This window comes from Hypomesus transpacificus, chromosome 1 (genome assembly GCF_021917145.1).
Source record: "Hypomesus transpacificus isolate Combined female chromosome 1, fHypTra1, whole genome shotgun sequence".
Classification (NCBI taxonomy): domain Eukaryota; kingdom Metazoa; phylum Chordata; class Actinopteri; order Osmeriformes; family Osmeridae; genus Hypomesus; species Hypomesus transpacificus.
In genome coordinates this window covers 4,096,315-4,109,679 of record NC_061060.1, presented here as the reverse complement: position 1 = coordinate 4,109,679, position 13,365 = coordinate 4,096,315, and the positions used below count along the sequence as shown (strand labels likewise).

Here is a 13,365-nt window from a genome sequence, read left to right as displayed (position 1 = left end):
ATAACCCAGTAATGGAGAAGAAAGTGTGGAGTACATGTTTTTCTCTTGTTTCCATGATTTTGTCTGTTGTGCTTGCACCATGTTTTGTTGCTACAGTATTATGGCCATGTGACTACAGTGACGTGTGGTCCATGCCATGCTCTGGGGCCCACATTGGATGTGTCAGCAATGCCATGGGAGGTTGTTGCTTTGATTATTGTTGTCGTGTGCAACATGTGCTGAAATGATGCATTCTTGTGCATCTGCTTTGTGTTGGAAAAAGTTAAAACCTAGCCTAAGCCATATGAATTCAATATTTAAATCCATGACAAAATCTATGACTAATACTTAACCCTCACAATAGTTTAGAAATTAGTGAGGCAAAAACTATTTTTTTCAAAATAAAGGACCAGACTTAATTGAGTTAAATATATTGACAAAAAACACTAAATCCTGCATGTTTAGGTTTCCCAATAGTATGAAAAAATATATATTTACCCTCATTCACCATGATTAGGTCTGCCAGTAGATGGCCTGGCACATTCACCACCGGGACTTGAGCAGGGACTTGATGTGGGACGACACATTATTTTACACACCCACACACCACGACTCGTATGGATGCTCTCATAAAGCTGTCAAACCGCCACAGAGCTATTGTAGCCTGCAACCTCGCTGCCGCTCACCTTGGAACACATGACTCACTGCAAAGCAATAAGCCGGCCACATGCTAAGACGTGCGTCGAAAGGACACGTTTGCACATGTGCTTCGGTTCATTTGTGCATGCCTGCCTGTGTGCGTATGCAAGAATTTGAAAGCCAATGCATGTCTACATGTACATGAATGAATGAAATTGTGAAACAAATGCACGTTTCACAATTGCCAATATTTTCCCTTGAAACTCGTATCATTATTACACTATAAAAGGTAGCTGCGTAGCACTGATTTTCTTTGGCAACCATGAGAGGGAAAAGCTCATATTTCTACTTTCTCTACATGGAGAAACAAATTTCTGTCAGAGCCTTCATGTTTCAGTGGGTTCAAGCCTCCAGGGTGATTTTCAGTGTCAGCTGTAATGTAGTTCCAGTCCCAGTGTGGAGCGACTGAAGGGAGATCTAGAGGACCGGGTGGTCTGGAGATGGGGGAAGGGCAGCTTGTTATGCATTACTTTATCCAAGGCAGAGAATGATTGAGCTGCAGTCCTTTGTGGGTCATGGTAATTTTTCCACATCTGAAAGCTTCATATGTAGGAAAAAACTGTGATTGTGACTTAGAAGGTACTTTCTGATGATTCCATGAAGTTTTGCAGTGCAATTGGTACAAACGTCATCAGTGAGAGTACTTTTTCAATCCCTAGGAAGACAAATAGTTCAATTTATTAAATGATATTACACCGTTGATTGTGTTATTTACTTACTCTGTACAAACTCGTGAGAGATGACCAATAGGAATCTTGGTTCCAAAATATGTCTACTACAATGTACAGAAAGGCAGCATGTTGTTGGGTTGGGTTGTGAGTTAGGGTGTTAGTACATGTGTGCTTGTACATGAATGTAAGTTATCTTAAGTACAACTATTGGTAGCATGCTGTATATTTGCTAAATGTTAACATGTTACTGTCTGGATTACAGCCAGCTTGATCTATTGATAGGCTGGAGAGCAGTTTGACTTATAAACTCTGCTAGTTGGAAAGAGAATGAATACAACCTAGTGAAGTGATTTGTTTGCATTTTTAATAATTTTTTAAAGATTACACAGATCCTTGGGTTGAGTAACATAAATCAATAGTCCAACTCCAACAACCTTGACAATGTTCAAAAACAGGTAAGAGATTTTGTTCAGAAAACCTTTAATTGTAATTTGAATTAGTATTATGACATATTTCAATAAATATTTAGTTATATACATACACAGCAGAAATTGTACATTCTTGTTTCTTCAAATTGCCAAAGATTTTGTACAAGCCAAAAATATCTGCCTTAGTATTAATACTCATGCAAAACATTTTGTTTTCTCTTTAATTAAAAATAAAAAGGATTTAACTGAATGTTTCTGCTTTGAAGTGCACTCTTGGATATCATGATATTGTAAGCAAATGAACATGTGCACTTTGTGCCAATACACAATTTAAGCAAGTAAGCTAAAATTAAGGCCATTCCAACTAGTGCAAAAATAAAATAAACAAGCATCCCCTTTTGAGTACATCTGTTCAAGAATGTTTTCTTTTCAAATTATTTTTAATATTTGCTCAATTCAATTGTTGTCATTACTAACCCTTGTGATATAATAAATACAATGAACTTAAAACAGTGATATCAATCCTTAAATCAGAACATGCTACTTGATACTTGAACATTGCACTCCTACACTGTAAACCCATACTGCAATATGGACAACCTTTCTGTAATGTTTGATACAGTGAGCAGACCTACATAAGCCTACACTCCATGACCAGTATACATGTGTTAATAGCATGACAGTTGTATTATTACATGATATGCTTAGTATCGTTGGCTTCATATTCAACACAATGTATATGGCACAAGACAATATTATTTTATTGAATAGTCATTATGGTTGAATTGTCCAGACTTGTATTCAATATAATATAGTTTCATGGCAAAAATCTATGTATTAACAAATGTACACATATATGTTTTAACAATTGAATATTGCACATATGTCAAAACATTGGCCAAACAATTGCTTTGCCAATATCTTAAAATAGCCAGTAGGTTATAGACTAATAATTTAACCACATTCTTGCAAAAAAACTTTGCATATAATAATGCATTGTTATGGGGGGCAAATCATTGTAATTTAAAATATTTTGAGAAGCCTAATGCAAAAGCCCTTCAAGTCGTTCATGCAGCCAGTATAGGCTGTAAACACACTAAGATACCTGAATCTAGTCAGTGCCTGACTCAACTGCAAGAAAGCCAAATCTGAATAACACATATTGATACCCAACTGTACAAGTTACTGTAACATTTTTCTTACCTTCATGTGAAAATTGTTATTCTTGTGCAAGTTACCAAGCCCCTAATATTGTAGGGAACTATTGATAAACATACATTACTACAAGAAAATGACTCATACTTAACTCAGAATGCAGTATAACATTTTGTATAATTGTTAAGATAAAAATAGATAAAGAAACAGGATGTGACTCATATCAAATTATAGCATTTTGTTAGCTACCACAGACAGAAGTAAATGTATACAATTCATCCCGATTGGAAGTAACGGAGTGAACTTAGAGATGAGTCCCTATAAATAAACAATATTGTTTATAATTTGCATACATGTATTTGATACAAAAATGTGGCATCATACTTTCTCCTGTCATAGCAATGACAAGCCAGGAAGGCAATGATAATTGGTTAACAAAATGCTTCTTTGGTTTTAGTATAAAACCAAAATTTGGCAAATGACTGAACTCAGCAACATCCGTTCGTTGTCATCGTCCGTTCAGTTTAGTCAGCTCAGTGCCAACAGGATAGATTCTCAGATGAAAATGCTCAGAGCACATACGTGTAAGCTGCAGTACTTTGGCCTTGTACCATTTCTTAAAGAATGTTTAAAGACTCAATAATGATTCTGTTATTTTGCAGTTGCTACGGTAATCACAAAAGTATAAGAGAATAATTCCATTGTTATTTCAATAGCTTTCACTTTTTATGCACTTCTCCAGACTTTTATTATTAAAGCTGGATCAACAGACATTGTGGTGACCTCATCTCAACTATCAGTGTAAGTTCCACCAATTAAACAAGTAAACTCTGTTCTTTTGTTTCTCCAAACCTTATGCAAATGACCACACCTAAGCAATCAGTATATGGCCCCCTGCTCCAGAAGCAAAGAGGTTTGAACCTGTCAATCAAATCCATACATTTGCATATAGATGAATCTCCTCTCCCATATAATTGTCAGAATTTTAGTCAAACTCACAAAAAGACTTCATTTTTATATCTTTGTGAAATGTTCACGTTGTTAAAAAAATTGTTGTGCATGAAAATGTCCAATAGTTAGCAACATCTTTACAGGGAGGAATTATGCAAGTTCAGAGCAATGCATTACTGTATCTTAGGCCTACATGTGTCCGCAACTGAAAATCTTCTCTGCGATTTCTGAAATGAAACCTCTGATAATGACACGACTTGAAAATGAGTGAACTTTTGACATTGTAAAGCTAAAAAAATAATTGCATATATTACTAATTGCATAGAGAAGCCTGACGAAAAGCAATGCATTTCACTTCCATACAGTAAGTCAAACTACAAAATACTCCCTTTTGTACTATGTAAGCTTATTAAAGTGTACATTACACAATAAGACCATTACTTGCTCCGGTTGTCTTTAACAGAATACCTAGCCAATAGAAATAATACTTTATATGTTGAACTACATTAATGCATGTTAAATGTAATCATGGGATCAAAAAGATACACAAGGTTTTTACTTCAATTTCATTTAAGTATTTGACGTTAGCGCAGCCTCCATCTTGTCATGCTATGAGGTGGGATCTTGTGTGATTACTGGGATGTCTGCAGGCCACCCAAGCTAAGGTCTTAGCTCATAATCAAAAAACTTTTGGCAAGTTTGTTAAAGGAAGCAACGTAAAAAAAAAAAAAACAATGGTTACAGGCATTTGATATGTAAATCAGTGATCACATTTACGGGAGATTCGGAGAACTTTTTTGACTCCATAGCAGACAGAAAAAGGAAAAAACAAAATGTTTGCTACTTAGCTCTCTCTCTCTGGTCTTCTCAGTGGTTCATGAAGAAAGCAGTGGAATAACCTGCCAACTCTTATCAATTATTAATGACAATTAAGAACCAACACCATAGAAAAGAAAATACATGAACAAATAAATGGAATTTCTGTACAATGACAATGTGTACATGGAAAACGTCCCAGAGAACTGGAGCTGCTCAATGTATATTAGCAGCATGATGTTTACTTGGCACAGAAATAAATATTTAAAAAAACTATGCAATAATTTAATAAAGTAAGTAAGCACATATAGCGTAACACATGGACCACAGCTTGTATAAAACAATATATTTTTGATCTCCTCTCATTGAGTTTTAATCATGTAATCGATAGCGGCATCAATCACATGAAATCTCAGTTTATAATTGTTGACGGTTCAAGGAAAGCATTGACAAGTGCTTGCAATACACGTTGAAGCAAATTTAGATATATAGGACGGAAGGTCCTTGCATCACTTAATCTATGGAAGCACCAAACAGCCGTAGGTCCTTTAAAATCTCCTTTACTTTTTTTTCATTTATGATAGATATAGAATATATTACAGCACGCTGCCCCAGCTTCTTCATATAATGCAGTTGCAAAAACACATCTTTACAAGAGCCTCTTCTTTTCTTTTTAAAATTTCTGTAATTCAATCATAACGTTCTTGAATGTATCTGTAAAGGTCTTGAGTATTTACGTTTTCATTTTTCTATTTTTGTAGATATATTGCCACATTCATATACCATGCATTTTACTGCATTGCTATTGCACTGGTCCGGATTATTCTAGAAAAGGCTTGGAACTGAAAAAGAGGAAAATAAGATATCGATAAATACCTCTGCCAGGGAATCGCCCCCAAAAGCCAGTGAGCATTGATCAGGAAGGAGTGTAGTTGGGGGGAGAGATTGGCATTATTGAACTTGTTTATTCTCTCCATCTCTTCTCTCTTCATTCTTACTGCTTGTGGACATCTTCACTGCGTATGATCTTGTATACGATCCAGTAGAAAATGTTAAAAAGGAGGAAAACTAGAGGGAAGGCCACACGGGAGACTGTGTCGATCCTCTTGGCTCGGCCAATGAAGAGCTTTCGCATCTCATCAACAGTTTTCTCTGGGGGGTTGGTGGAGGTGGGTGCATTGTTGTTGTTGCCCTTGATGGCCATGCCATCCTTGGACTGCAGGCAGGCGGGACCCATGCCATAGGCCGTGAAGCTAAATCGACCCTCTCCAGCCTCATCCTCCTGCAACAAAGTCAAATAATCGTTTGGTTAGAAATCAAAAAAAGTGATTACACACTATTATCTCTCTTGTCCACATCTTGGCTTTGTCTTTAATAATCAATCCATTTATTTATAGATGTATAGATAGAGTCAAATGAATGGATAGATAGAGGCATGTAGATAGATGGATGGATAGGTAGATACTGCATGAGACTGCACTTTTTTCAGCATTCAAAGACCTCAAGTTGAGCCCCTAGAGATCACCCAAGGTCAAAGTCAGGCATTATCAATCCAGTCATTTTAAGCACTGTGAATATGGATCCGACAGAATAGTTGTATTGGCATTGCTATCACTTAAGGTTATGGGTGTGCAGTGTTTTAACCTCAGCCTGTTACTAGAAAATGTGAAGGATGTCAATAGCATTGCCTCATACAATGCAACACCAGCACTTTGCTTCTCAAGGAGCCATTTTTAGACACCACGTCCTCTTTCTGTCCTTGCATCCATGCCACCCCGTTTATTACTGTTCATGCCTGTTGGGGGTGAATGGAGCAAAAACACACACTGCCTCAAAGATGATAAAGAGAACATAATTGTGTTGGTAAAATATATGTGTCATTCAGGGGCGTGGCCGTCCATGCGAAGTCTGTGCATTTTGCGTGGTCCCACTGTGTTTCCCTGGCCTGGGTAACACACAATGCAGCATGCGTTGACCTCTACCTCGTCCTTCAGTGGCGACGTCTCCGCCATTTGTAAGTATTACAGATGCTCCACTTTATTCCCCCTGCCATATGATTAATGTTGCTGGTGGAGGGACGTGACGTGAAGCTGTAAGGAGGGACGAGGCTGTGGCGCGGTGCAGAGTTCTGCATGCGTCACGCCCTCTTCAGCCCAGCCTGATTCATTACCTCACCCCCTAATTAAAAATCCCCCCCATTAATGCAATAAGGTAAGCTTTAGCTGGCTCCTACACTGTGTATAGGAGTGGGGAGGGAGATAAATAGTGAGAAATGAAGCTATGCCCTTTGGGTTTGTACTGGGGGGAAGCAATTTATGACTGCACATCAGGATGCAGCACACTCCTCCCTGTTCCAGCATTTGCAATTCAGAGAGAGGGGTCTGTGGCGTGACGGAGAGGGAGAAGGGGAGAGAAAGAGGGAATGGAGGAGGACGAGAGAGCAATGAGATGCAGTAGGAAAAGAGAGAGAGAGAAATGACAACCTCTTGGCTCCTTCATCCATCACAATATTGATTCATGATTGATGTATTTATATCTCTCACGATGCAGACATGATTAATGGCTGAGATTAAAGTGAACCTTAAAACCAACTAGTTAGAGCCTCAATCTAGTATTTATTCACAACCATTGCTTTAGCAGGTGTAATGTAGCTTAGCATTGGATTCTTTGTGAATAATGTCTGTATAATATCTCTCTACATTTCCCATTTAGCTTCTTTTTAATTAATTTTTATTATGCACACTTCTGCAATAGAAAGCATGAACACACATCTACTGTAAGTTGTTACAGTGTAACAACTGGGGGTCTATGGGACTTATTTTTCTTGTTCTGTAGCCCAAACCCTAATCGGTCTAAGGGAATGCTTAAGTTTTACACTCATTGCAGTCCACATACTATTATTATGCAGACACATCAAGATTGTGTAAGGGGTGGTGACGCCACATTGATTACATTCAGTTTAATTCCTGGTGCCACTGGGTTTGTAACAGAGGGGTCTGAGAAAGATCATCCCAGCATGCAATTCTTTTCACAGTGCTACTATTGTTTGTTTGACTAAGCCTGACTCTAACCTAATGCCACAAGTTGAATACTTAACTCTGCTTAACCCCAAGAACCTATGCGTTGTGCAATGTATGACATGTTCTTGCTTGGTAAAAGTAGATGTGTATCAGCTAAAACTCTGCTTTTTCATTAGCAAAAAATATCAATAAACGACTTGGTAGATGAAGTAGGTTTATTAAGTTTAATATCCTGTGCTATTGTAAAGCACAGGCATAATAGCATGTTCCGTACCATCTTGAAAAATTAATTCACGAATATATATCCTTAAAAATTTCTAGTCGCAATTTCAGAATTCCTTTTGGAAACCATGATATTTTTGGATTAATGTGCAGTGGACCAGGTGAACATCCGATGAGTGACATCCAAACTGAATTTGTAACCCTGTATCCAGGTTCCTGATTCTGCAGTACGTGGTTGCATAAAGGGAGCCTGTCCAACTGCCACTCTCTCATCAAGCCACTGACCTAAAACCATTATGCACAGCTCCCGCTCTCTTTAAATGAGTTCAAACAGTTGATCTTATTTAATTACACAATGAGCGAACATGAATGAGCGAACATGACACCTTCATAAGACAAAGCTAGTGTATGTCTACTATGATATACAGTAAACAGTGTGACAGTTTCACAACCATGTACATGTTAAATAAAGTGTATTGTTATTTGATATTCATTACAAGCTTGATTTATAGTATTGGTTTAAATTCCAGAGGACAGAATCAGATTAAGGATAAAACATATACACACAGTATGAAACACCTGTCTTTTTAAGTAGAAAACGATAAACACTTTAATAAGCCTCTGTCCTGTAAGGCAGTATGGAGGTTAGCTCGATGAATCACCGTAGACTTATTTGCGTTGCTAATCCTCACTCTTATCCCTCCATGTTTACAAACCGCTTCGACAGCCCCAGATCAAAGCACCACGAACAGGAGCAGACGATCCCTAGTGAAAGATTCCCCTTGAGCACTGACCATCGCTAATGAGCTGATTATCCTCCATCAGTCATCAACTTCCCACTGAATAAGCCCCTGTCATTGTTAAGCAGCGTAACAGTGTCTGTAGTTGAGGGCTCACTTCTCTTTTCACCTACTTTCTGTGACATCTATGAATGATATGCCAGGGCACAGTGGCATCAAAAGACAATCTCTTACACTTCTTCTCCTCGTTCTGTAACCGTTTTTTTTTCTAATGTTTTGCTATAAAAGACTCTGGCTTTTAGTAGTTGTAGCCTTGAGGGCAACACTACCCACCCATGCAATACTAAACAAAATGGCTTTCTCAAACTGTGAAATCAAATATGGGTAATAGGGGTGTAAAATATTGAGCCCATTTTTTTTATTAGGCACCTGTTATTTATATAAAAAGGTCTGTCTGTACTTCTTAGACAACAAAAGAATAACATTGTTATTGTCTGTTTATTTATTGTTGGGAAACTGAATGGCCAGGGTACGTGTATGAAAACGGCTTTCTTTATTACTTTCTTTATCTGCAAGGGCTTCACTTCTTTTTAATCTCAAGCTATTTTTTTGTAAGAAATCGGTTCCTGCAGGCCAATTTATCCTTTAAAGATGAATGGCGAGAGGGTCGAAGTTACTATCTCTTATCAGCAGGGGGAGGTGTAATTCCCTTATATTAGTATTGCAGTGTCTTCATAAAAAACACACATTTTATTTTAGAGACTAAATAAAAAAGATTTTGGTCACACACAGGCAACACCTTCAAGACAATCTGTGCCATTAATCGATCCTAGACGGTTACAGAAATCAGCATAATTGTTGCAGGTTCATCCCTTAGAATCCCAGAGATGCTTGCATGTTCCTTGCCTGCAGTTGTCTGGCCTTTGAGGGAAATTAGGTACGAGAGGGCCTAAATAGCCTGCACCAGAACTGCCTTTGCCTTGTTTTATTGTGTGGAGCCTGAATGTGACAGTTTCCTCTGCAGTCCTCTCCACCTGAGTGATAGGCTTTACAAGCCATAATGGAAGAGCTAGCCTAGGCACTGAAATAGCCTCTAAGGGCCATAACGGTGGTGACCATAGTACAATTAATGGACATTAAAATATGTGATGCAGAGACCAGATCCTTGTAGTTAGTATAGTACTGCTGTGGGAAAATCTGCACTGATATCCTATAGTAGAATTAATTTACTTATACATAGGGTATGCCTGCATGCATGCATGAATATATGTATGTATGGATATATCTATGTATGTATGTATATTTAACAAACCTACAACATAACCCTAACCCAAATTTGCATTTTCCGTGGTCACTACAAGAAAAACAGTGAACAAAAATGGCATCAGATTTAATTAAACGCTTAATCAATTTGTCTATATGCAGCAAAATATAAGACCAACGTAATAATAGCAAATCACGTTGTGATGCGGCCCATAATGTAATTCAGCACATTTCCAAAACTCTACAGTGATTCACCCTTGATATGATATCAGCAGAAAATCCTCATGAACTCTGAGATTTCAGAGATTTTGTAAAGGATCTGGGTCACTCCTGGCAGTTATAGGATTTTCTATGCTTCTTTCTCTCCTCATGAAGAACAGGGAGGGTTAACAAAACGATGAGCTGTGAGGTAGCTGTTTGCTGTGATCTACCTTGGAGCTCAGGGTTATTAATCTACCCCACCTATTACATACATCCCAGTGGGATTGGGGATTACAACAAAAGGATTTAGGATTTATTTTTTGAGCTTTTTTACTCTTTTCAGTGACTGACTGAATTCACATACCCTGAAGTGGTTTGAGAATAGCTGAGCGAGCAATACAAGCACACACAACCTCACATGCAAACACACATACACACACTAAGGAGTTTAAGCAACGTTTGTGTGGGGCATGTGATGTTTGGTTTTTCTTTGACTTTATTCATTCATCCATTGCCTAAGCTTCAGACTCAGCGAAGCAATTTTCTTATATTCTCCACGACTGACAGGTTTACATCTTGTTCGATACCCAGGGTGGAGACTAATAACACTGCACAGATAAAATTGATTGATTAACTGTTAAAAAGAAAAAAGCAAACCATCTGAAGTCTAGATCTTATTGTCCTCTGGTATATGCAATGATCAATGCAGACCATGCACCCTCGGATCTGAGGGATTGCTGAAGTCGTCCATATGTGATAAATCCACCAAATTAGACTGTTTTATTTCATTGTCATTATGTACTGTAAAGGGAATGTGCTTGGGACCAAAGGTTTCCAAGTTAGATTGCAGCAAAGTGCTACCTTTTCTGTTTCACTGCTGTTACTGTGTGTGCAGTCCAGAATGGTCCCTGTGGCACTCCAGAATCAGTTTAAAGAGTTTCGTCAAATAAGGGGATAGAACTTAAAAGCATTCACATGGTTCATGAAGGATAAAGTAACTGTATTAACTTACTAGATACATATCTGTGGAATAAGTGCTGTTTATCTGAACTGTCCAGTCCTCCCATTTATGCAAATCAGCTCATTCTACCATGCAGACATTATCTCAAGATTAGCTATACATTGGACCAAATTTTAATCTTGGTCAAAATAGTGATAATAGGTACAGAACCCAAATGTTGTTAAATTTAATTGATCAAAATTTTATTGATTTATGTAAGCTACAGGAGTCCAAATAGTAGTAGTAGTAATAGTAAGTGTAGTATATTATAAATGTTCTTTACAAAACATAACATTTATCATTTGACCCTAATCCTTTGAATTATGTATTATCTGACGCAAAATAGCATCGCCTAGGGAGTTAATACAAGCTTATGTATCTGATAGCCAGTCTGCCTGATTACATTTCCAAAACTTCCATTACTTTCAGTACTCCCAGACAATGAAATAATCCCTTGTGCATTTGTTGTGGTAAATACAAGGTGTGCAGGTGTGAATGCGTGCAAGATGGTAGAAGGGATAAGAAGATAAGGGTGAAAATGAGATTCACCTTCATGTGTCGTCTCCTCCTCCTGAATCGCAGCAGCTCCTTGTGTTGGCGGGCGATGAAGTTGACAGCAGCATATTCCAACAGGGCGGAGAACACAAACAGCAGGCACACAGCCATCCAGATGTCAATGGCTTTCACATAAGAGACCTGTTCGTAAACACACATACTCAAGATTAGCTTTTCACGTTGGACGGACAAACCACAAAAAAGTAATTACTTTGATACATCATCTTCATTTTGTATCCCACCTTTGAACATCTCCAGAATCGTCAATCCAGTCTAAAAACAGTACACTGGATGGTCATTTCACTTGCCATGCAGTTTCTCACTCAGGCAGAAAGAACATAGAACCCAAAAGGGAATGGGTTGGGTCAGATGAGGCTAAACCAAGCTAGGGCTGGCTGTCTGCTTGGCTGAGGATCACTGTTTCTGACAGGCCAGTGGTCCTGGATCCTATCTTAGGTTGTGTTACAAACTGCACGGGTGTAAAGAGATTGTTCAAATAATACAAAATCGGCCATGTGAGACAAGAAAGGGTGGCAGTTGCCAGTTGGTGTGGTGTGACAGGAATTGTATGGTTTCATGGCAATAAAAAACAAGCAGATGGTGTATTTATTTCTTGAATTTGATTTACCCTTTATTTGTGTAGGGTATCTCGTTGATAAAAAAATATATATTTTGCAAGGGGGGTCTTGCTGTGTACAAACATGTCCAATACTATTTATATATATGTACAAAACAAGTAAATAATCAAATAAAGTGCCATACAGAAATGTTGGGATGGACCACTCAGCCAGACAGATTTACAAGAGGTGGTCTACATGAATGTCCATGTCAGTGCCGTCTATAACTCATCAAGCAGCTACAGAAAGTCTGTTCTCTGCCCTTGCTATGACACTACAAATTGAGCTGTATCCTGTTTTCTTTGATGATCATTGAGATGGTTCTAGAACTTGATTGTATTAAATATGTAGCTAAATAAAATGATAGGACATGACAAGATATACATGCCTTTATAAGGTCCCTGTCATTCACAAAGCATGTCACAGCAAAAACCACAGAGCAAAAACTCTCTGTAGACCTCTAAAAAGTGTGGCATGGCACAGATGTGGTGAGGGTTTAAAAACACACCAACATTGAAAGTTCTCAGGAGAACAGTGGATCCATCATAGTGAAATTGAGTTCAGAAGCACCAAATCTCCTCCTAAAGATGGCTAACTAAGTAACTAGGCACGAAAGGCTTCTGTCAGTGAGGTAAATAAGAACAAAATGGCCATTCTAAGAGAGTTTCAGTTCCTCTGCAGAGATGGGAGAACCAGTCACAAGGACAACCCTCTCTGCAGTACTCCATCAATCAGGCGTTTATGATTGTGGCTAGACAGAGGCCACTCCTGAGTAAAAGGCATATGACAGCCAGCCTGAAGATTGCCAAACGGCACATAAAGCACTCTGAGACCATGAGTAAAAAGATTTTCCGGTCATACATGACGCAATTCTAAAATTAGTACTCACTGCTGGAATGTGTGGAATACACACATCAATACGAGTCTATTTTTAAATATGTTGTTCTATGAAGATACTGTCGCATCTTAGTTTTTTTCTCCATATTTTTTTCTTTCTTTCTTGCTTCCTCTGATAGACCCTGCCACAGTGACACTGGCACGGAGAGGA

General features: G+C 38.2%; 1 protein-coding gene across 3 annotated transcripts in view; it reads right to left on the bottom strand.

Moving 5' to 3' along the window:
• Window positions 1-1,703: 1,703 nt before the first annotated feature.
• glra1 (glycine receptor, alpha 1) overlaps window positions 1,704-13,365 on the bottom strand; it is a 36,010-nt gene continuing 24,348 nt past the window's right edge. For all 3 annotated transcript variants that reach the window (XM_047018865.1, XM_047018947.1, XM_047019033.1), the window contains 2 exons: window positions 11,695-11,841; window positions 1,704-5,981 (listed from right to left, as the gene is read on the bottom strand). In XM_047018865.1, coding sequence (XP_046874821.1) covers window positions 5,694-5,981; window positions 11,695-11,841 — 435 coding nt within the window. In that variant the 3' untranslated portion in view covers window positions 1,704-5,693. The remainder of the gene's footprint in view (window positions 5,982-11,694; window positions 11,842-13,365) is intronic.